This window comes from Pleurodeles waltl, chromosome 7, assembly GCF_031143425.1.
Source record: "Pleurodeles waltl isolate 20211129_DDA chromosome 7, aPleWal1.hap1.20221129, whole genome shotgun sequence".
Classification (NCBI taxonomy): Eukaryota; Metazoa; Chordata; class Amphibia; order Caudata; family Salamandridae; genus Pleurodeles; species Pleurodeles waltl.
Window position 1 is genome coordinate 109,131,276 of NC_090446.1, and position 24,467 is coordinate 109,155,742.

Sequence of the window (24,467 nt, forward strand, 5' to 3'; positions counted from 1 at the left end):
AAACTTGATCCTGGCCCTGATTGTGAACTGTTGTGTGTCATTCAGAACTGGTAATACATGATCAAGTTTTCTTTTCTCAGTTACAAGGCCGGCTGTAAAACGAGAATATTACTTAGATCTTAATAAGCACTGAATATTTGATGCTGGTAAGAGTGTAATTAAATCAAGTCATGATATGATCAGTGCATGGTCAACAAGGTTCAGTTTTTTTTTTTTTTATTGTCAAGAGTGGCTTGATTTTATTCAAAGATTGAAAAAGGTTGTACTGGACTACCCTGCTAGCGAAAATGTTTGCTTTATTGTGAATTTCAGGAATTTCACTAAGAGTTTGAGAAAGTTGTTCTCTGTGTGAATGGTATGAGAAGAATTAGCTCAGAACTTTATCACAGAAGTTCATTCTTTATTCAAACATACTAATACGCCTATAATGGTCAACAGTATATGAAGACTGACAAAAGATCTGAAACACTAGCAAACAGATCTTACCCTCATCATAAGGCAACACATGTTTACTAGTGCTTCAGATCCTTTGTCCGCTTTCAACACCATTGATCCCTGTACCCGAGATACAATATTATGTCATTCATTGATGCAGTTAGTTAACAAATTCCATAATAGATTTAGTATTTTCTATAACTTTGTATGCTACGGTCCCTCTTCCACTTTAAAAATATGACATTATTGGGAATAGGTTTAATTGGATCCTTCACCCAAATCTTATAATCAGAAGTAACAGCCTAACTTGCAACTCTATGCATTCTGGCAAAGAGGAGCATTGGATTTCCTAGTAGTGTGTCAGATGCTTCCTTGTTGAAGGTTGATGTCTGTGTGCCCACTTCCCTTCTTCATTTTCATTTGCTGGGTTATATTGGGTTTGAATTTTCATAATTTTAAATCTAAAAACTCTGAAATGTACTATAGAATCCCAAACCTTTGTGAATATGTTCTGTTAATGAATTCAAAGACAATACCAAATAGGGAAAACTAATTAAAAAAAATAACTTGCTTATATCACCTAAAGTCAAACCATTACACTCCAAGGCATTCTTGTTGCTACTTTGCAGATTTTTAATATTTCCTTACATAATGTTTTTCTTTCTTGCAGGCTACAAAACTTGGATCTCAGGCAACTCAAAAGGTAAATGTGCCTTTTAATCCTTTTTTAACCTGCTGGTGTATTATGGTAGTTCTTAGGCACTGCTGTTTTAATCTTGCTTTTTGTTGATTGTGGCACAATTATTTAATTAACGCCTACCCTGTGGATATTGCTGTCTTTTCTTTACGTTATCTTTGTCTCACTGTTTTGCCAAGTCCTCCTTTACTCTGGTCCAAGACTTCAAAATACAAAGGTAAATGACAATCCGGTCCTACTGGTTATGAGATGATGAATTAAACTCTCAATCTGAATGAGCAAAAGCTCCATGTTGTACAACTGCGGGTTGAATCAAAGTTTACATTTTGGCTTTACAAAGAACAGTCTTAGTGTTAAATATTATGTAGAATAGTCCTCTAAAATCCACTTGACCTGAAAGTACTTTTGTATGTTCAACCAGGCACCACGGATGAGAAGAGAATGCTATACACTGTTTTCAATACACTTTCAAACTCACTGTCAGCATTTCCTTCAGTGACACTACCCTCCTGTTCCTTTTGTTCGCATAAAATCAGCATGTAAAGCAAATTCTATCCATTGCCTTTTTGTAAGTTGTACAACAATTCCTTCAATAGCTAATTGTAACATTAATCAAAATACATATCTAAAACTGAAACAAGTGTGCATTGGAAGACCATTGCTGCCTGCTGGGCAAGTACTAGTGAGTCTGCCACTGCTAAGTTTCAGCAACATGTTTAATTATGGCTCCTATTTAAGGAAGTGATTACATTCTTGCTAAGTGACATGCACTTTGTGACTGGTAGGGGTTTGTTTCATGGCTAATGGCTCCATTTGTTGGGTGCTTCATGGCACAATCTCACTGGCTTGAATCTGGAGGCCTGGCCTAGAATTCTAAATCCTCTGTTTGCTGTAACCAATTTTAAACAACAATTTGCACTTTCATAGCACTCAATCTGTAGTTCACACTGGTACAAAAAGCTCTTGAAGGACATAAAGCATTGTTTTCATTTCTGGTAAACTTTGAGAGAAGCAGTGTTTGCTTTCCAGGTTCAACAGTTTGGACTGTACCAAACCTGCTTCAAATAGAGGGAGGTGAATGAAGCTTATTTTTAGAAAAGCAGAGCCGATTATGGAAAGCTCTACACGACACAGGCCCTGCCGACCTGAATAACCGTGTGCAGTTTCACCTACTGTTAATAAACTCAAGGCAAAAAGATGCAAGTGACCATGTGCAGCTGCCACAACAAAGCAAGTTATCCTATCTGGCTTAAAATTTCACAGTCTTATACTAAGTTTGTTGGGCACATAAACAATAAAGTAAAAACATTTTTACGTTCAGTTTTTCTTTTTATTTCTAACATACAGTGCAAATATTTACAAATATACAGTCAGATGTTTGTTGTGAGTATTTCCATTAAATCATGTCAATATGAAGCAAATACCCAACTAAACATCATTATATTCTCAATTGGTAGCCTGATAATTTTCTTCCAGCTTGTTTTTCACAGTATATTACGCCACTTCTTCAGGGCCGCTAGAGCATACATTACAAGCTTAGATCAATAGTAGGACCATGTGAGTCATCAAACCTAATCTTCATCAAAACCAACCAGAGAGCACTATAGATACCAATTATAACCGGTGTTCGTCACACGTCAAATCTCCCAATACATCCCTCAATAATATTTCATCCATTAGGATAGAAGAGGCTTTTCAGTACTGTAGGAAGATCCAGCACTGGAAGTCCATACCAATCCAATGCATTGGCTGTGACGGAGGGGTGTATGTGGAGATTTGACATGTGGCATCAAGGGTCATACTATTGATCCATGCTCGTAATTTGCTTGGGGTCAGATCATGACTTCAAGACCTGTGATTCATGCAGACGTATGCATGCCAAAGCCATAAAGGTGTGGGAGGCCCAGCTGTTTAACGTCTGTGCTCTGGACAGTTACTTAGCCAAATGGAAATCGAGGCCAAGGATGAGGTCACAAGATTCACCACTGTCATTGCCTAAGTCATTGCGGAGGGAAAAACAAGAAGCGATGCCATTCTTCAAAGGGCAAAGTCACCAAGACATTCCCCACCTCCTCAGGACTCCTCTTCGAAGCCTAAGCTTGTTGAACTGCCTTCAGAGGCCCGGTGTCTGTGGCTCCTTCAGACCCGGTTATGATTCCCTGACACCTGCTGCAGTGCCACCCAGTTAGCAACACCTTTACTCTCCATGCCAGGAAACAGACCTTGCCTCCTTCATAAATTCCATGGTTGATGATTTCCACAGGACCATGGTCCCCTCTGGAACACTTTTGAGCCTCATAGGTTCTATGGGGTATGCGTTTGACACAGCGCTAAAATTCTAAGCTCTGTTCCGATTGCCTCCCATAAATGTGGCTCCGACTCTGAACTTTAGCCTCCACTTCAATGCAACGAGTTCCGCCACCTCTCTACAATCCAGCAGCCTCACTCTGTGCATCAGGCCAGCCCTCCCACCACTGTCAACACCACCAGCACCACAAACAGCTCCGCAAATTACTCTACTAGTGCTGCACCGACCTCTCCAGAACAGGATTTGCTTTGATTCCTTTGCCTCTTATGGAAATCCCTGCTCCATCACCAATCCATAAAGGAGGCACGATGTGTCATGGAAAAGTGGTGATATTTTTTTACGGATTCTGATCCACTTGAAGGGCCAATTCAAGACACAGCTACTGATGATGATAATGGGTAGTCTGGCACCAGGGACCCAGACTTCATGACACTAGTGATGCCAGTAGCCTTGATACCACACCTTTGTGTGAACGCTGCTCCCCGACAGTCCTTATGCCCCCACAGATCACCTCCTATTACACAGTTACAAGAAAGGCTTCCAAATCCCTCAATCTTTAATTAATTTCAGAATAGGCCAAAGCTATCCTCCTTACCCAGTTTATAAACCTAGCTGCTCATGCAGGAGAACTTCTGCTACAATTTAATGAATCTCTCACAGAGCCCATTCTTGCAGTGTGGAAGAAGCCTTCTCCTGCGATCGCCAGCCAGGAGATCTAGGTCGGCTTTAGATGATTTGGTATTTCTATCTACTTGTCTGTCACCAGAGAGCCATGTCATCCAGGCCTCCTCTTCCTCGAAATTACTCCCAGAATCCTTTCCCAACACACTCTTGGACACGGAGCCAGGAAATTGGAGCACATCCCAAAGAAGTTGTTTCTGACTGGCATCTTGGCCCTCAACTGCATTAATGTCGCTTGTTTGATGGGAGAATATGCTCACACCCTATGCAACACGTCACACTATTGATTTCAAAGTTGCCGGAGCACCTTCAATCCCACTTCATGGAGTTAGTAAGACATGACCAGACACCTGCGAAACAGTCATTCAATCACGACTGGATGTTGCAGATTAGTGACAGAGCCATGGGCACATCCATATTCTTGCATCTCCATGCATGGCTCTGAACCTCTGGATTTTCACTTGACATACAGTCCACCTTGATTTACTTCGTATATTAGGGGGTCACCCTCTTTGGAGCAAAACCAGATTCCGCTCTTGAAAGATTTATGGAGAGCTAGGCTACAGCCACGTATCTTGGCCTACAAACACGACAGTGGGATTACTGACATCACTGACTATTTTGAGGCTTATTGAGAGGATTCACCTTTAGAGGAATACAGCAAAAAGATGTATTCGTATGTGCAACAAAAACAAGTGCCTAAATTGACACCCCAGGTTTCTGGAAAGAATATACAGAACAAATATGCTTTTAATCAACTGGTTTCTGAACGTTTTCCCAAAATTCCCTCTAAACAGCCATGACCGATTTAGGAGGTGCAAGGCTGGGGTGATCTTAATTGCAGTTGTATCTCAGTTGATAGTCGTATTTGGACCTACTTTATTTGTTAGAGCTTTCAAGAGACTGCAGTGTAAACCTGATTGTCTGTCCAGCGTGGAATGCACATTTTTGTAGCCTAACCTATCTGCCAAACTTGGTGACGTAGCTTTTGGGTCTTGCGATACAGCCACTTCAAGTTATCATAAGGTCGCATGAACATTAGAAAAGAATCAACCGTTCCTCATCAGTAACTCATATTTTTTTATGTGTGAAGAATTCTGGGATTTGCAGTTTACAGATATCCTATGATAAGACTAATTTCCTAGAGGAAGTAATCTGCCATATTTGTTACATCTAGCTCAGCCTGGTCCCTACGTTTTTCTATTTAGGCTACTTATCACAATTTTTAAATCTTGCTTAAAGACTTGTTTAAATGTCTCACTTTTAAAGTTACAAATGGCCAAGTGTTTCCAGGGGGGTACTAAAGTTTCTCCCTCAATTAGAAAATGATTTCCAGTTTGATAGGTCCTTCTTTCTAACCAGTTCACAAAGCATTGTTGCAATATCTCTTTTGGAAAGCTTTTTTCCACATTGCTATGAAACCAGCATGTACAGTTAGTGAAATTTTCATATGATGGTTGCAAGCTCCTTACTCTGTTTTTCATCAGCTAGGGTAGTACATGAGCACTCACTCTTAAAATAAGTATGATTTTCATATAGATCAAACTATTAACCTTCCAATTTTCTTCAAAATCATACCTCTCAACCTGAATCTTTAGGACGTTCAAAATATATTAAGTGGTAAGATACCAGAACCAAATAAGATATGAAAACAAATATTCATCAGTTGTGGGTATGTATAACTAGCCATGGGCTGGGGACTAAAGAGTCACTAGCAATATAGATTGTCTAATGTTTATTTGTATGTTATCAAAAAAGCCAATAAACTTGTTCGGGGGGAACAAAATACTCACTCCGTCCATCAAAAGGCCACCGACCCTGCAATGCTGAGGAATGCCCTAATTTCCAACATGTGCAAACAGACACCTCAAAATGTATTACTATTACATATTACTGGACAATTTTTTTTTTCTAATTTCACACTCCAAGAGCGACACAAAATGGGGGTCATTATGACTTCAGCGGATGTCAAAAGCCGCAGCCGAAGTCCCGGCGGTCAGGTTGCCGCCAGGGCGGCCGCCTTCCCGCAGGCCCCATTAAGAGTTTCCCGCTGGATCAGAGAGCGGAAATTATGTTTCTGCCTGCTGGCCTAGCGGGAAACGTCCTACAACATTGACGTTGTCTCATAATAGAGCCGGCAGCTATGCTGTAGTGCATAGGGTGCACCAGTCACAATTTTCACTGTATGCAAATCAGACAGTGAATATCGTGACGGCTGGCCATGGGGGTCCCTACACTGCCCATGTCAAGTGAATGGGCAGTGCAGGCCCCCTCCCCACCCTGCCGGGGCACCCTGCTCCCAGACTCCGCCAGCAGTTACGTGGTCTTGCTACCACTGTGTATCGCCAACTGAGAAGGGACTCACAATCCCCAGGGCAGCTCTGCCCTGGCAGATTGGGACTGCCAGCATCGCCAGACCGATAAAGTCGCGATCTGACAGTGCTGGCGGTCTGGCCGTGGCACGACCGCCACAGTCTTAATGTGGCCCAAAGTGTCAAATTCCATGCACCTCCTCTTTGACCAATATGTCCTCTTTCCTCTTTTTGGTTGATTTATTCTCAGTTACGCTGTCACTATTGTTTTTAAGAGTTTTGATTTATTCATTTTTATTCAGTTTTACAATCAGTGAAGACACTACGATAGACAATGAACAGTCATTATTAGGGGAATCTTCTTTGAACCCCATAAAATGCACCCCTCCTCCTTTCCATTGTAATGACATCTTAATCAATTTTATTCAAGATCCTACTCTCCTTTAAAGTTGAACTGAGACCACCTATCAGCACAGGTGCATGTGCTTCTCTTAAAGGGTCAGTCTTACATTTGCAGACCCACAAAGCTACTGTTTGTCCAGCTGCTGAGTTCAGTTTACTACATTTACTTTTTGTCTTTAGAAGGGACGGAAGAATGCTAGCTAAAGTCTGTAAGTTTTACATTGGAGACAGTTTGGATCTTGCCATTTTAAAATGGAAAACAAAATATTTGGTCAGTTTAGTGTGCAAGCAAGTTGCATTTCATTTAAAAAGAATCTTTACTAAAAACTGTTTACATATTGTAAAGATTCTTCAGGATCCTACACCTGGGTGGGCTGTGTTTGATGCCACTAATAGACAGTTCTGCTTGATGTTTACTACTGTGGTGCTCATGTTGGAGCACATCAATTACAAATAACTTGTGGTTTCTTCTGTAGTGAAGGCATTGGTCTTTGTGCGTGTGTACGTGGGGGGGGGATCTGAGGGGCATGACGTCCATACTTTTCATACTTTTTTTTTTATTTAAGAAAAATGTCCTCCCACCCCCCTACTTTTTGTCAAAAGATAACCGTCCCAGGACACTTAATTCGGAGAGCTGAAATGTAAGAAGGGGAGTCCTGAGCTTTGAAACCAAGAGAGGAGCAGACAGCTAAACAAGCCTTCTTGTCAGGGTGCCTCTTTGTCTCAAAGGAATGTAATTGTGTACAGCAGGTCATTCTGCAAATGTAAAGGATGCTCCTAAACCGGTGTTGACTTAAATTAACAGACTCACTTGAAGCTTTCTGATGTCACATATTTATTCTCTTTGAGTGGTATTGCAAGGGAGTTAACAGATGAGCTGCGAAGTGTGTGCTTTTAAAGGACAGTTCTAAAAACGTTGCACTGTATACAGTCTGGGTATTACTAACATCTACATTTTGGAAGCACTTTTTTTAATCTTAAACATTTTTGCGCATTTTGTATCGGCTTATCTTATTTTGTGTACCGTGCAAGTTTAAAATAATTCATATTCACAGTGCTTTCTGTCACAGACTGGAACCTCATAGCACTCAACATACACAAGTCACTATTCTCCACTGCCCCAACCAGGATTGACTTCTGTGGCTTTCTGGCTACAGGCACCATCCTCTTCAGTGCATTAACTTATAGAGGTTCATAATGTACAGTAGTGCATGTCTCACTGATTAAGTTGTATTTATTTTTCATTTAATCTGCACCGTATTATAAATGTAGTTTTCTAAAAGTAAAACACTGTTACTGAATATTTCTGTAAGCCATGCCTTTGACCTCTCCCATATGCTCACTCACCCTGCCGGGCTTTGAGCACACCATCACAGTTACCCATAATTTTGTTTCAATGCGCTTTGACCACCAACTAAAGGTATCAAATCCTGCAATCCTGTATAAAGCGGCCTACCCCTTTTCCAATCCCAGGGTAGGGGTAGCAGAGTTAAGATGCTGTTCTAATTATTGTTGCTGGGCCCTGAGCACCCCTATGATGCTCGCTAAAGCCACTGACAAGGTGTTCATGGGTGCAGTGGTTGGTACATTTTTGCCTCAGTTTTTGCAGTTTGACATAGGCCCTATTCAGCCATAACTTCTGCACTGTTCCGACATTCCATAAATAAAGATGACTAATAGTGAACAGCTTTCTATATAAAGTAGGTGGCTTACTGTGCTCACTAAATGAGGGGTCAACTTCTGCTTTGCAATTACATTTCCAAAAGTATAGTCTTTTTAGATGCTTTGACCAGGTCCTTAAAAAGCTCTCTGGCTAGTATTTATTCCCTGCCGTAATGAGGGGCCCTTGCCCCTTTCCAGTCCCAGTAATGCATTTTCAAAGCCTGCCACTTTGAATGGTTCATGCTACTTTAACCTGCTTGAAAATACCTTTCAGTGTTTCACTAAAAGCTGCCTCTTCTACTTCTCTTGCTTGTCGTCGCTGTCCTGAATAAAGATGTGGGGTTCCAAACAGCAATCGGAGCTGGTAAAACTGAACTACCTCCTCTTGTGCATGGGCCCTGTGTCCCCTGTCTGTTCTTCACCTGTATATTGTTTTGTGCAGCGTTGTCATGTATCCTGTTATCCTGTGGTTTTTATATTTGATTAATAATTCATGTAACATCTCCCTTTTCATTTTTTACAATTATAAACTTGAATCTTACAAACTACCATCTGACTAGCAGTCCTATTGTTTCTTTTGGCCCGTTGACTAAATATCAGATTTTTAGTTAGCTACTAGTTTTGGCTACTGGTAGCACTCGCCACTTCACATAGTACAAATGGTATGTTGATTTTAAGAGCCCTGTCTTTCAAAGGGACCAATAGGAGAAGTTATATTGTGACAAAGAAAATACAGTGATGTGAGGGGGAATTTAGCCAAACTCTTATGTGTGTAAATATGCAGCCTTCCATTACCGCGTGGATGCACTGAAATTTGGGCTAAAGGTTAGTTTTTGGTTTTGTGCGTACGTGGAACAGTGTAAAACAATATCTGTCAGGGCACTATGAGCAAACCATTGTGAAGAAATCCATTATGATGAAAGTTAGAAATAGGATAATGTGTACAGTTGTTTGAAGGTTTAAGGTTAGGTTCACTGTTAGTGTTAGGGTACCTTTTCTATAGTTGGTTAGAGGTTGGTTTCTGCTTGGGGTTAGAGTTAAGGTTAGTAATAGTCAGATTTAGGCCTCTGTATTCTGTGAGGGACACGTTTAGGGCTTTTTATAGTAGAGGTTGAAGTTCCTTTTGTATTTCCTTCCTCATGATATTTTTGTAATGGTTTCTTAATAATTAGAATTGCGTGTGAAATGTGAGTTTCTTCATAAGGCTGGGTTTTATTCACTTATTTATTAATGAATTTGTCACATATGTATGTCTACCATCCCGCAACCTGCTGTGGAATTTCCATAACATTTCAGTTTGAAATTCTTTACTTTTTACCCCATCCATAGTGTTCACTTTAATGGCATCATGGTTCACTGGTTTCAGACGTCCCAAAACTCTAGAATGCAATTATAAAATGGAATCATTTAACTGAGCAGTTTGGCCGTTTGTTATTGTTTTTTTTAGTTGAAGCTCCCAATACCATGGAATACTATATTTTCTCTGCATATTAGCTCAAGAATTAGCGGCCAGCAGAAATCTTAAAACATTTTCTTTCGAGTAGAGGAATCCTAGTATAGGCAGGTAAACTAATGATCTTCCATTACTTATATCATGCGAATGGTGCTTTCACCAATGTATTTACACCCTTTGCTTTGCCAGTCTGTTTAGGGCTTTTAGCTTACACAAAACATTTTTGTACTCTCCTTTCAGTACATCTGTGTAAGTACAGATGATTCACCTTTGAAATGGTGTTTTAAAAATTACGGAGTAGGTATGTTTATAAATGAAAATGCCTTACTCTACGTGTGCATCTTCCTTTGCCATTAACTTGATGTGACATATGTAGCTTACAACAGCTATGTGCAGTAGTCACCACTACTACCTGTATTTCTAATAAAATTGGGATTTATGCTTCAATGGTGAGAAAAATAGAGTGTAATGAAAACAAATCACAGATACCAAATAGAAAGTGCGCATCAGATTTTTCGCAGATTAGTATGGCTTCAAACTATAGGGCTTAGTCTCAGGTATTGAATGAGAATGCTCTGCTGAGCTCCTGTCTAGTTGGCAATTTTTTTTTAAGTTCAAATCAGTGTCTCTTGCAGGCCTTCGCCAAGGTGTGCTTGCCTTTTATTTTGCTGTGATACTGATCCTCCGCATTGCTTGAACAATAGATTAGTCATTTATTTTTGGTGGATGGGAGGATGTTGGGAGTCCTACAATGTGTGGCCATTGAGAAGTTTTGAATCACTGTGACTTGCCATTTTGCTTACATAAAGATATTGTTCTGTCTCACCTATTTTTGTAAGTCGTTCTTCGAACTAGCCACTAGTTCTTGGGTGACTGACCAAGATCACCTTCTCCAGAGCTTTTAATGTAAAACAAAGAGGGGCATGCTTCTGGATCGGAGTCTACTCTGTATTAAAGAAGATAAATGTCGAAGTTTGACATCAAGTTTTTTAGTTTTTTAAAAAATTGGTTTGATGGGTATAGTGCAGTTTGATCTGGCACGAATGGGCTGCTGCCCTACATTGACAAGCACTGGACCCAACCCGTCTCTGGTGGTTTCCTAAGCATTCTCTATGGCTACTTTCCCAGTCTCTGCTAAGGGAGTCTCTCATGCACCCCCTATTACGGCTGCTAAGGAGTAATATAAATGGAGAATTTCACTAAATGATGCTGTCGCCACCTAGTTTCTCTTCCATTGTCTCCGCCTCTTCTCTCTGTTTTAGAGTTAGTTTTCTTGAAGTTCTTAACATAAATACTCAGCATGTTTTTCAGTAATGTGTTAGCCCCAAGAAGTACAATTTGTTGAGCTTATTAACTGGGTGTACATTTATCTGATGTAGCAAGTGCACAAATATTGAACATCTAGAATTGAGAATTGTACCCATGCTAATATTTGGAACTGATAGCTGTGGCACTTGATGGTCATCGGTGTGCGCGCCACAAAAGTGTCATGTAGACTACATTGTGGTGGGACCATAAAAAATTGAATATGTGTTTGTTCTAGTAGCATTGCTAAAGTAATAGTCTTGACTTCAGCACTGTCAGCTGCTACTGGGTTTGTCAGCATACCTGGTGGTCTTTTAAGGATACACTGTTAGCAGCTTGCATTCCGAAATGGAAGAAGTGTTTGGAAAATCTTGAATGCCTGAAGAATTTTTCCTTCCTCCCTAGATAGATTTCCCTGAGCCCTTGGACCTGGATAGATAGATTTCTGGTCCCCATTTCACAATTAATTCTTACTGGTTCACCTGTGAGCTGTAACAACTGGAGGGTTTACTTTTGACTTGCCAGCATCTGTATCAGTGTGATTTGTTCTTAAGTGGGTGATGCCCCCACTTGATCCTGAGAAGATGAGGACTACCACATCTTGGCTTATGGTGACTGGTAATTGATTGATAAACAGTGCAGCTCTTCCGCTATGGTAGAGGAGAGCCCCCCCCCCCCCCCCACCCTCCTCCCCTCCAGCCAGCAGCAGCAAAACGTGAAAAAACAATAATAAACCATTTTTATTATTATTTGATTTTTCAAGGGTCGGCCATAGGTGAATGACAGACAGGGAGGGGGAGTGGTGTGCATGTGGGTTTAGCCGGCTGTCTCGGGACCGACACATGCGCGCTGAGCTCTCTCCAACCCGAACTGTACCGGTTTGGAGACGGCGCTCCCAGACAGACTGGAAGCCTGTGAGTGCTAAGCCGGGGTCCTCAGGCCAATCCTGATGCTGCTGTCATGCTTCCAGCAGCATGAGAGCAGCGTCGAGATTGGCTGCAGGGCAGGCTTGGTAGCCTGTGGTGAGTGGAGCCAGAAGAGCGGCAATGCGGCAGGTAAGGTTTTTTCTTTTATTTTTTTATTTTTATTTAAATTATTATTTATGTTTTTCTTGTCTCTTTGTTTTGTGCCCTTGCCACTTTACCCAGACAGCAGCTGCCCCGTTGCTAAAGCAGGCCATAACGTACCTTAGTTTGATTTTAGAATTTTGAAAACAGGTTTCAGAGTTCCGTCTTTTATGCCCATCACCTCTGCCGACCTCTTGTTTCTGTTTCTTCCTTGCAGCTTTACATTGGTGTGTATGTTTTCTTCTCACTTTGCTGCTTGTGGAAGGCAGTGCCTTCCAGTCTCCCTTTCTGACTGTTCTGAGGATAGTCATCCTGTCTGTTATTATATAAAGCAATGAACTTAAGAAATATTTGACTTTTTTCATTACTGTTTCTTTTGTGCTTTTAACTAGGCTTCAGAGTTAGGTTCGAATTTTAATGAAAATGTTTTCAAACCTGCCCAGGAAAAGGTAAACGTGTACAAAGTAACTATATTGCTTGAGCATTTGGTGATGGGGGTGATTATTCGTTAAGCCTCATTAACAAATCTGTCAAATAACCTGGTGGTGGGCATGATTTCTAAATTGTTATGATTAAATAACAAAAGCTAACACACGAATATGGGATGTGGTATGAAGACTTGAGACTATCTATTTTTCTGCAGCCAGTAACACATGGTGATCCGAATACACTGCTTCAGAACAATAGTGAACTAATAATGCGCTTACAAAATAATTTGACTTGATTAACTATATGCTAAAGTGCATGGCAATTGAGTTGAAGTGCCAGGTTAACACCCACAGCAATTTGTGGGCAGTTTCATCCAGGGGGCAACTAACCTTGGATGCCCATGGTGCAATGTCCTATGATGGGTGTTGGTTGATTTGTATGCGCTTTGCAGTATTGAGCTTTGTTATACACGCTAATTTCGTTGTGTGCTGTAATCTGTTGTTGACCACATAGTCTAAATTGCCATGTTTTTTGTGTACCAATACAGTATTAGTTTTCAAAAAGGAAAAACATACAACCAGAAACGGTCACTTCGAGTAGAGGTGCTTACATATAGCTTTTGTAAACGCAAAAGTAATTATTTGACAATTATGCAAACTAAGTATAATACTTAGAAATGTTACAGCCATGTGAGTACAAACAAATCGAGGTGCTTATCAGCATTTGTGTTTGGAGAGGTCTTTGGATGTGCTTCCATGGTAGGTAGCCCAATGTATGACATTTTGCATTGTTAGTTTTTCTACATTCCAGTAGAAATTATTTCGGGGGCATTTGTTATTAAAATGTCCAGGATACCTAGGTCCGTACATGAAAGAGTGGGTGGAGAAGGAATAGCATATGGGCCAAGCATTATAGAGATAATGCAGTTTGATAATTGAACAAGTTTGGAAAGGTTGCAACCTCCCTTCTGATAATTTAACCCAAGTTTTTTTTTTTTAAGGGGGATTCTGAGTGGGTTTTTTGAGTTTTTTGCTTGAAAGACAGAGGATTCACCATAATTTTTAAGGTTTCCAACCTGCACCACCATAAGATACGTTTAGGGGACCATACTTAGAATAGGTCTTTCATTTTATGAATCGTTTGTTCTTCATTAGATGTAACCGACCCTGATAAGTCACCAGAATACCATAAGCCTAAATACTTGATAAACTTGAATTGCCATTGGAGGTCTGAGTCCTGAATACACTATGACTGACAGTTGATACTCAAGGGTAATACCTCAGTTGTATTACTATTCAAGGAGTATCCTGTGAGGATAGAGAAAGAATGTATAGTCTTTATAGTGTCCGGTATGAGACTGTGTCCTCCGAAAAATCAGAATATCACCCGTACATGCTGCTGTTCTTAAAACTGAAGAGCCAAAGTGGACACTGTTAACATGTTAACATTGAGTGCGTTACTTACCATTATTAGTTGAGGATCTATTTACCTAAAGGAATAATATCGAGAAAAGTGCCCAACCTTATTGGTTTCCATGCTGTAATGTGGGAAAAAAACAGAGGTGACACCATTAATTCTAATTTTTGCTGTGGGAGTAATATATAAAGCCATTCTCACCAAGATTGTGTCTGCAGAACACTGCTTATAAATAAGGCCAGCTGACTTTTTATCGAAGGCCTTCTCACCATCCAGAGCTGTGTGTCCGGTAGCAGACGACTGAGCTAGAGGGGCCTTCTCAGTGACATGGCTGAACATGGCTCTCTAGCTAGTCTTACCTTAACAAAGCCTGACTCTGAGATATAGATTAGTTTGATTAGAAGTAGGGCTCCTGGTTTTATGGTATATTATTATTAATATTTTGTTTTAACATTTCCGTCTGTATTAATCCATATTTATTTTTTGGCCAATGTTATTGGCGTTTATCCATATTTATTTTATGTTTTGAGAATAAATTGAGTCTTATATGGTATATTTCCACATTTATATAACTGATAAACATGCACTCATACTTTGATACCTGTCGGATTTTAGCAAATTTTGCAGCCAAATATAACAAAACACTACATCGACAGGTAAATATTAGCGCTGTATACAAATATATGTCAATATATGCCTGTATTTAAGGAAATCTCATCCATGTTTTTGAATCCCCATGGTGTTTATCTGCTTAGCAGTTAGTCTGGAATTCTTAAAGGACAAGGAGAGTCACTCAGAAGAAGCACCATTTTCTGTATTTTTCCTCTTTTAAGAATAAATACACACAGGAAATAGATTATTTTCTGTCTGTATTTATCTATACAAATCACTAAAAACAGAAAACTGGAAGCCCTAATTATAAGGGGTTCAGGGCATTCAGTTAGCATTTTCACAAATATTTTTGCCTCCAGATTTATCATTGAGATAGGTTCGAAATCTTTTGGTTCTGTGTGACCTTTCCCTTCTTTTTGGGATGAAAGCAATATTGACTTTGGCTGCAGTGCCAAATCCTTACCAGAGGTGGCAAAATGATTAACACATCAAGTGGGGTTAATATCGTATGGGCAAATGTTGTATAAAAGTTGATGAGAAAACGATCAGGTTCATGGGCTTTACCACCCGGGATGATTTTAATTGCTTTCAGGATTTCACTTATCTCTATTGGTTTGTTTAAAGAGAGGTTGTCTATGCTGGAGATAGATTTTATGGGAATGTTTTGCACGAAGTCTAAAATTGTCTCCTTAGTAATGTTTATATTGGGTTTGTAGAGGAAAAAGTAAACCCTTGTGAAAACCTCTAACGTGTCTACTATTTTGGATTTAACCGTACCATGATGATCTTTAATAGATGTTATTAGATTATTATTATGTTTAAATTTTAAATAAGATGCCAGTGACTTCCTTGCGTTAGTCAAATAGAAAAGTTTTTGCTCTCTTGAGCTTGGACTCCTACATGCACAGTTCTACTCATAAATCATATGGTATTCATATTTTGAGACGTTTCAGGGCACTATAAAGAGAAGAGTCCTTAGAATTTTGGTGTAGCATTTCTTTCGCTTTGATAATTATATCTAGCTTCTTTGGGGAGGATTTGATATTTTTATTACTCTTCGCCCTACGACTGAGACATTGTCCTCTAAAGACACATTTCAAAGCATGCCAAAGAGTGATGGGGAAGAAATAGAATTCACAGTATTTTGAGTAAAGAGTGCTAGCTCCTTATCCTACTCCTAGACTTCAGTTTTCAAAATGTTGGTATTCATGAGCCATTAAACTTTTTTGCGTTAGAGAGGAGGGATCAGCAGGGTTATAGTGATGGCAGTGATGTCAGAAACTAGGGTAAGTGCAGTTGTTAAGTTAAGGGTGTTATGGAGAAGGGAGGCATCTACTAGCAAGTAATCTGTCCTTGAAAAACTGTTATGGGGCAGTAGAAAAAAGTAAAATAACTGCCAGTGGGATTTTTGAGTCTCCAAACATCAGCGAGGCATATGCAGTCCATGATTTCGTGGGTTTAGGAGTCAATTAACCACTGAATGCCTATCTAGGATAGAATCCATTGGGATATTAAAGTCACCTCCCAGAATAGTGGGAGCACTATGAGGTAAACATGCCAGTTTAGCATTTGGGTAAGACCAAAACTGCCATACACCGCCGTTGGGAGCGTAGGTGTTTATGGCATATAGTTCCATATCACCATGCCTGTCTAGGAGACAATCCATTGGCAAAAGTAAAGTCACCTCCAAGAATCTATATGGTAACTTGCCAGTTTGGCAACTGGGTATGACCAAAACTGTTATACATTGCTGTTGTAAGTGTCGGTGTTTATGGCATATGGTTCCATATCTTCATGTTGTTGTCGGGTCATTAGTCATCTACCGTCATTAGCTCGCCCCACAGCAATTACTGAGAAGCCTTAATTTTTAGATTTTAAAGTAATCATTATGTTTTTTAGATCTGCTGAGCAGGACAAGTCAGAGGTGCAGCCATATCGCATGGATAAAGCCTTTTTTAAGCCACTCTTATTTTCTAGAACAACTATTACATCAACCTCAACACTAGCACAGCATTCAGCAGTTGTTTTGTGTTTTACCGGGTGGCTGAATCCTTTGGTGTTAAGGGACACTGCTTTTAAGGTAGACTGGCGATAAGTCTAAACAGGCATGGTAAGTGCATTGGTGAGCAAAAGAATGTGGGTATTGAACTGTATTTAATAAAATGAACAGCAAATCAGCTGTGGACCACATGGTAGAGTAAGAAAGGGAGAAAAAAGAGGTAGGAAGGTGGCAATGGTGCAAAAACAACAAATAAAATCCTCCCAATAGAGGAGAGTTCAATCCCATGAGACCGTGTTTAGATGCAGGAACTATGCGGGTGTCAGCACAGTGAGGAACCCGCTGCATCTAGAGATCAGGTAAACCATGAAAACACAAATACAGTCTAATATGGATGGAATAGAGTTCCATGAACCTAGATTAGATATAATTCTAAACAGAATTATAAGGGCAGCTGTTATACAACTAGTGAGCTTGGGGTCATAATTTATCCACATAAAACACCCAACTGAGTATGGTACAACTGTTGGTAATAAAGGTAATATAATCACATGAACTGTCAATAATATGACACAAGCACGAAGCAGAAAGATAATGCGGAAATGCAATTGTAAGTAGAACTTAGTGAATCCCACTCTATACGTCATAAGAAGACAAACGCTACAATATCAAGAAAGTAGAAAATTAGGTGAGAGCATTAAAATTTCAAATACCATGCAGTGGCAGGATAAGCGTGCGTCTGAGCAGTGCCATGTGAAACAAGGGCCTTAAGCAGGGGGAAATGGAGTGTCTTTCGAAGAGGTGCTATCTTCATCCATTTGTATTTCAAATGTGTCCCCTGGGGAAGTCTCCACATCCGAAGGTTCAGTGAAGATCAGCATTTTGCCTTTATGGATGATTTTAATTGTAGATGGGCCAATAAAATAGTTCTGTAAGTTTCTTCTTGAGGGCCAAAAAGGTTTTTTCTCCTGGCAGATGTCTCTCTCCTGTGAGATGGAAATCATCCTTGTTCATCTGAGGAACGTTAAGTATTTAATTTAAAGGCACAATAATTTCTAAGTGTTGGTGACATAAATCCTTAATGAAGTTGGTATTTAATGTTGTAGATATCCATTTTTCAAGGAACACCATCATCAAATGTGCCACATCCTCAACCCCCTCTGCGATGCTAAAGATTCTGAGATTGCTCATTCTATTTTGGTCTCCAAGGTCAGTGATGTCACGTTTAAGAGAGACTAATAAAGCTTTGGAGTTCAGAAGTTGTTTGGAATGGACGTTCTTGGGGTCTTCGGTAATACATATCCTGCACTCTGCGTTTGTGATTCTGACGTTCAGGTCTTTGAGGTCTGTTCTGATACCAGCAACTTCCAATTGTATCAGCATTTATCTGTTTTTAAAGATAGCCTAAAGTGTTTTTAGGTTTATCAGCTTTGTCCTTCGCTGGACAGTTAATACATTGTGGTTCTTGTTTGGCTGGCTTTAGGCTCCCTTTACTTTTTGTTTCCTTGTGGTCCTAGGATCCCACCATGTTCTGGATGGAACTCAAGGATACCCAATTCAGACCTGAAGTAATTAGATCGAAAGGCGCTATCAACTGGTGGAGGGTAACATTGCCCCGAACTGTAGGGAAGCCCAGTAGAACAGCACAGCTATGCTAGTCTGATCAGAGCTGGGGAAGGCAAAGGAAGTAAGGCCAGATCAGCACTGGTTGGAGTGGGTCTCCATAGGATATTAATTATGAAGTGTAGGCACTAATGTTGTTCACTACACCACTTTCCTTTGAGTGTTGCCAGGTACTAATTAATTGGTCATGCCAGCTCCTCATGGTTAATGAAGGAGCTCAGGTAGCTCAAAGGCATGACAGCTAGAGACCACTAGGAAGAAGGGCTTCTAGTTGCGAGATCTGGAAGCTGTGCTTCTGTTGATACTGAGGGGAGGCAGGTGGGGCCCAAGGTGATCAGAGCAGTACACCAAGACACTCACCAGATGATGGTAAAAGCAGCAGGGTGAGGGAAGGTACCGGACGATGGAGAGAAGTCAGGCACTCCTCCCAGAAAACAACCAAGAGCCTCAGCCTCAGCTGTGCTGGGTTCAGCAGAGTGGTTGCCGTAGATGAGATGTGGCAGCCATCTCTCATGAAGCGCCATCGGTTTTGGAGGCCGGTAAAACCTACCGTATCAGGTTCTACACCTTCAATGTAAAGTAGACATGCGGCGGACAGCCTCTGCCAAACATTTCCTTGTTGTGTGGTTACATCAAGGCAATTGTAGTGATGTTAGGCTCAATTGTGCACAGCTAGGCTCCTGGAGCTCAAGGGAGAGTTGCCATCTTGCGTGGTGCCCAAACCACACCAAAGGTTCATTTCTGAGTAATGTGTGATTAGGAACAATGTCCACAGCAATTTGTGGTTTGCCTGACGTCTCAAATGGCCCATGTTCATTAACACACATGGATAGCATTTTGACTTAAATGCACAATGGTTTTGTCCAAATAATTATTTCACAAGGATGAGCCCGCCTACCCATACAAGCCAGTGCTAGTTTCATTTGAATCCTTTTAAAGTGGAATGAATTCCAAAGCCCCATAGATATTTTAAACCAGCTACACACTGTGTTGTCTTCGCTACTTCCCCTTCTGGTGCTGTTTCTTTCTTCTCACCAAAAATACGAGTGACTACCTCTTTCTTCATACTCACTGGCTCAGAGCCGTTTTTTTTTTTTTCCCCTCTTAACTAAAAGTTAAAGCTGTCCTTCATATTTGAGTGCCCCTCACCTCCTGTGTTGCTGTCATGACTGGATTTCTTTTTCCCCCGAATGCATGAGTACCTTTCTATGGGCTTCTTGGAACCTTTATATTTATCAATGTCTTTAGCCACTCTGACTTTCCTTGAAGGTCTTCAACTTGAACATAGCTTTATACTGGATTATATTCCCTTTGAATATTAGTTCCAGGTTCCCCTGGTATGTTGAGATATCTTCTATAGCAGAAAGTGCCTGGGAAAAGCTTTTTGAATTCTTCCATGGAGGAGTTTCTGTTGGTCTGTTGTAGCAATTCAGGATGAAAATGTGTGATGTAGAGTTGGAGTCATGGCTGGTGAGTAGTTACAGTATTGAGACATTAAGGGGGGTTTGGACCATGCAAGCTTCTTAAGACTTAAGGATTAGAGCAAGAACCACATCTATGTCATAGTTGTGTGCACATCTGGTGTAGGCAATGTGGTCTTCCTGCTACAGAGTCAGGTAGGCTTTTATTCGCAAGAGTTCTAGAGTTTGGGTTGCTGGTGTGAGGTTCAGTAAGTAGAATTTCTGATGGAGCCTTCTAGCTACAGATTCCATACCTTTAAAATTTCCAGGTGTCAGCTTGGAATCCGGAACTTTTGCTGAGCAATACCCTTGTGTGTGCCGCCGGGTGGTATTGTTTAGATCCGGGTGGCGTCGTAGAGCAGTCTCTGACGTCACAGTCACCCATAAAGGCACCAATCAAGCGCATGTTCGTCAGTTGTTTTCCTACCATGCCGGTTAAGCACAGATCCGTAACAGAGCTCCCCCTCTGTCTTTTTTTGTCAGGCCTTTTTTCCAACCTTTTTGCTGAGAGTATTTTGGTCTGTGCGAGGATGACCTCGAGGAAGATGGGATTCAAGCTGTGTGGCATCTGCCATCGCACCATGTCGGTGATGGACCCCACCAGGTATGTCTTTGGTGTCTCAAGCGCGACCACGACTCTTGTCGTGCTCAGACTGCCTGGCCATGGCTCCGAAACCTTTGAGGGAGCGGTCCCTGAAACTAATGGCAACCCGGCAGTTGACATCGGCGGGCGCATCTCCTTGGAGGTCCCGGTCAAGGAGAAGGTCGCAGGACCGCTCCAGGAGTCCCTATTCCTCTTCATCTGACTTGAGGTCCTCCGGGCACTCTGGGACAAGGCACAAAAAGAAGTTGTCGTCCAAGCAGACTTTGACTTCATATCGCCCGTCGGTCGACGCGACTCTGGAACGTTGATGTTCCAGGCACAGTTCCGCAGAACCGTTGCCAGGTCCGACTCCGACCCTTCCTCACTTTCTGGAAGTCAGACGTGTTTGAGCGGGCTGGCCCCATCTGTGCACCTTTGGGCCCTGCAGGGTCGACGGAGGCCTCATTAGATTCCACCAAATCTGCTTCGATGGGGTCTCGTGGATCCGGAGGGGCACCGGCTTCACGCATTTGTCCTTCTTCAGCGCGGCTCCCGAAGTCCACGATCTCGGTGCCCACTCGTGAAGTGAGCCCCATTCTTATCACTGATGATCTGGAACCGGAACGGCTTTTTGCCCGCAGATGGCACCCACAGGTGCCAGATCATTGCCTGAGCATTTACTTGATCAGCCAGGCACTGGTGAGGAATGGGAGAGGTCTTTGCCCCTCTAGAAACCCTTTTGAAATCGTTAGACTGGGATGAGGAACTAGGAGTGGACTGTGGACTGGACACCTCTCCAGATAGTGCTTTGCGATCCCCTTCTCCAGTGGCTACGGAGGAGGGTGCATCATATGCAATGGTGGTGCATAAGGCAACGGAGGCCTTCGACTTCGAACTGCCCTAAGTGCCTGTCAGGACTAACATCCTGACAGAGGTGCTTCAGCTGGGGACTTCCACATTGGAACCAATGTTACCTTTCAATGAGGCCCTCACTGATGTCCTGCTGGGGACATGGTCCAAACCCAGCGCAGGGGCTCTTGTAAACAGGACAATTGGCTGCCGTCGGCACCAGGCGACCATAGTTTCCTCACAAAACGCCCCACCCATGAGCGCTTGGTGGTCCACGCATCTACTTCCCATGGTGCCTTCCCTCCTGCACCTCCGGATAGGGAATCAAAGAGGCTGGATCGGCTTAGGAAGAAAATGTTTTCTTCCAACGGCCTGACATTGGGGTTGATAAACACCTCATGCCTATTGGGGCGTTTTTCCCACACTTTGTGCTATACAGTGGTGCAAGTGCTGCCTCCGGTCCTGGAGGACGTGCGGGTCATTCTCTCCCAAGCAGTTAAAGATGGGAGAGATGTGGTGTAATTTAACCGTAAGGTGTGGTTAGGACACGACTGACTCTCTCGATAGAGCGATTTGATCGACAGTAGCTCTTCATCACCATGCCTGGCTATGTACATCTGGCTTTTTGGGGGATGTCCAGGCAAACCTCATGGATATGCCCTTTGAAGGGTACCACCTATTTGGTGAAAAGGCAGACTCGTCGCTGGAATGCTTTAAGGAATCCTGGGCTTCGATCAACTCCTTGGGGTTTTCGGCGACCCATCGGCGAGTCTATCGCCCCTTTCATGGCTTTGAAAGGGGTGTGGCACCACACCATCCACAGACCAACCACTGTCCTGTGCCAGGCCGAGCGCTTGTGCAGGGACACGGTTGTGGTCCCTTTATATTCAGAGGGTCTCACCAGAAGTCGTCCACCACCCAGCCCCCTACCTCTACAGCATCCAAGCTGATTCTTCAAGACCATGTACATCCAGTTGGAGGGAGGATTCAATGTCATCTCCATCACTGGTGGCCCATATCTTCAGACACATGGGTCTTGCAGATCATACAGAAGGGCTGTTCTCTCCCCCTTCCAGTCTTACCCTCCCCAATGCCTCCTTCAAAAGAACAGCTGATGGAGGATCACTTAACTTTGCTCTGGGGGGGGAAGTTGTGGCTCTCTTGGCCAAAGGAGCCATAAAAAGGGTCCTGATAACAGAAATAGGCAGTGGTTGTTATTCCTGCTACTTTCTGAAACCCAAAAAGAACAAGAGTCTTCATCATATTCTGGATTTACTGGAAGGAATTCTCTTCCTCGAAGAGGAGAAATTCAAAATGCTTACTCTAGCTCAGGTCTTGTCTGCCCTGCACCAAGGAGACTGGATGGTAGCGTTGGACTTGCAGGATGTGTATTTCCATATCCGCATCCTCCCTGGCCACAGGCGTTTTCAGTTTACTGTGCTCCCCTTCGGGCTTACCAGCACCCGTGGGTGTTCATCAAAGGGATGGCGGTGGTCGCAGCTCATCTGCACAGGTTAGGGGTTTCAGTTTTCCCCTGCATTGACAACTGGCTGTTGAAGGCTCCTTCAACCCAGGCTGTTGTCACTCACCTTCAGACTTCAGCGAACCTCCTGCATTCGCTGGGGTTCACTATAAACATGCCAAAGTCACACCTGACTCCTGGTCAGATTCTACCTTTCATCTGATTTCTGGACACAGTGCAGTTTCTGGCCTATCCTCCTGAACAGCGAATCCAGGATATTCAGGTTATGATTCCGATGTTTCGGCCTCTATCCTGGATTTTGGTGAGACAGAGACTGAGGCTGATGGGCCTCATGGCCTCCTGCATTCTGTTAGTAAAACATGACAGATATCATTTATGGGCTCTGCAGTGAGACCTGAAGTTTCAGTGGGCGCAGCATCAGGGAAATCTCTCTGACACGGTTCAGATCTCAGAGGGATCTGCAAAAGGTCTGCAGTGGTGGTTAAAGAACTGGGTCAAAGGCAGACTTCTCTCCCTTCCCCTACCAGATTTCACAGTAGGGACAGATGTCACTTCTCGGATTGGGTTGCCATCTGGGAGAGGTGGAGATCAGAGGTCTCTGGTCTCCGGCGGGGTCTGGACTCAATATCAACTTACTGGAGCTCTGGGCGATCCGACTAGAATCGAAGGCATTTCTTCCAGTTATCAAAGGAAAGATAGTGCAGGTGTTCATAGACAACACCACCGCAATGTGGTACTGCAACAAGCAGGGCGGTGTAGGATCATGGACCCTTTATCAAGAGGCCTAGAGACATGGCTGGAACAGCAGTGCAGAACCCTGGTGGTTCAACGGCTGGCAGGTTCTTGGAATGTAGAAGCAGACAAACTCAGCCGTCGATGCCTAGGAGATCAAGAGTGGTGTCTCCATCCGGAGGCGGCACAAGGACTCTTTCTGCAGTGGGTAGAGCCTTGGTTAGATATGTTTACCCCGAAGAGAATGCGCAATGTCAGCAGTATTGTGCGTTGGAGTTTCCAATGCGGCACTTGCTTTGTGATGCTTTTTGTTGCAAGTGGAGCACAGGCCTCCTGTACGCCTTTCCACCCATTACACTTCTGCCTAGAGATCTCAGGAACGGCCAGGCCCAAGTAATCCTGTTGGGTCCGTACTGGGCACGGAGTGTCTGGTATCCCGAGCTTCTGAAAATGAGCATCCAGTCAGGCTGCCCCTTTGGGAGGATCTTCTGTTGCAGTAGCAGGGGGGAAGGTTCTCCACCGAACCTGTCAACTCTGCGCCTTCTTGCGTGGAGATTGAGCGGTGGCAGTTGACAGCCTTCAACCTTCCTCCTGAAGTCTGTAAAGTTATTCTGACAGGCAGACATCCCTCCTCCAAGACTGTATACTCTTGCCATTGGAAACTCTTTGTATATTATTGTACAGAAAGATCTATTGATCCTCGTTCTGCTACTCACTCTGATATTCTTCTCTTTATTTTGTCCCTTGCCCAGAGGGGCTTTGCCTTGGCCACACTCAAGGGATATCTTTTTGCCTTATCGGCTTTTCTTCGGCTGCCCGATCAGCCTTCTTTACTCAAATCTCCTATTGTAAATAGATTCCTTGAAAGGCTTGTACATATGTTTCCTACTATGCCCTTTGTCATGCCTCAGTGGCTTTTAAATCTGGTTCTCACTTTTCTCATGTGTGCACTATTTGAG

General features: G+C 42.5%; 1 protein-coding gene across 3 annotated transcripts in view; it reads left to right on the forward strand.

Moving 5' to 3' along the window:
• Positions 1-24,467, forward strand: part of ARFGAP1 (ARF GTPase activating protein 1) — a 181,541-nt gene that overhangs the window by 113,512 nt on the left and 43,562 nt on the right. For 2 of the 3 annotated variants that reach the window (XM_069243193.1, XM_069243194.1), the window contains exons 9-10: positions 1,106-1,138; positions 12,715-12,771. In XM_069243193.1, the coding sequence (XP_069099294.1) occupies positions 1,106-1,138; positions 12,715-12,771 (90 nt within the window). The remainder of the gene's footprint in view (positions 1-1,105; positions 1,139-12,714; positions 12,772-24,467) is intronic. The other variant, XM_069243195.1, reaches the window with a different exon arrangement.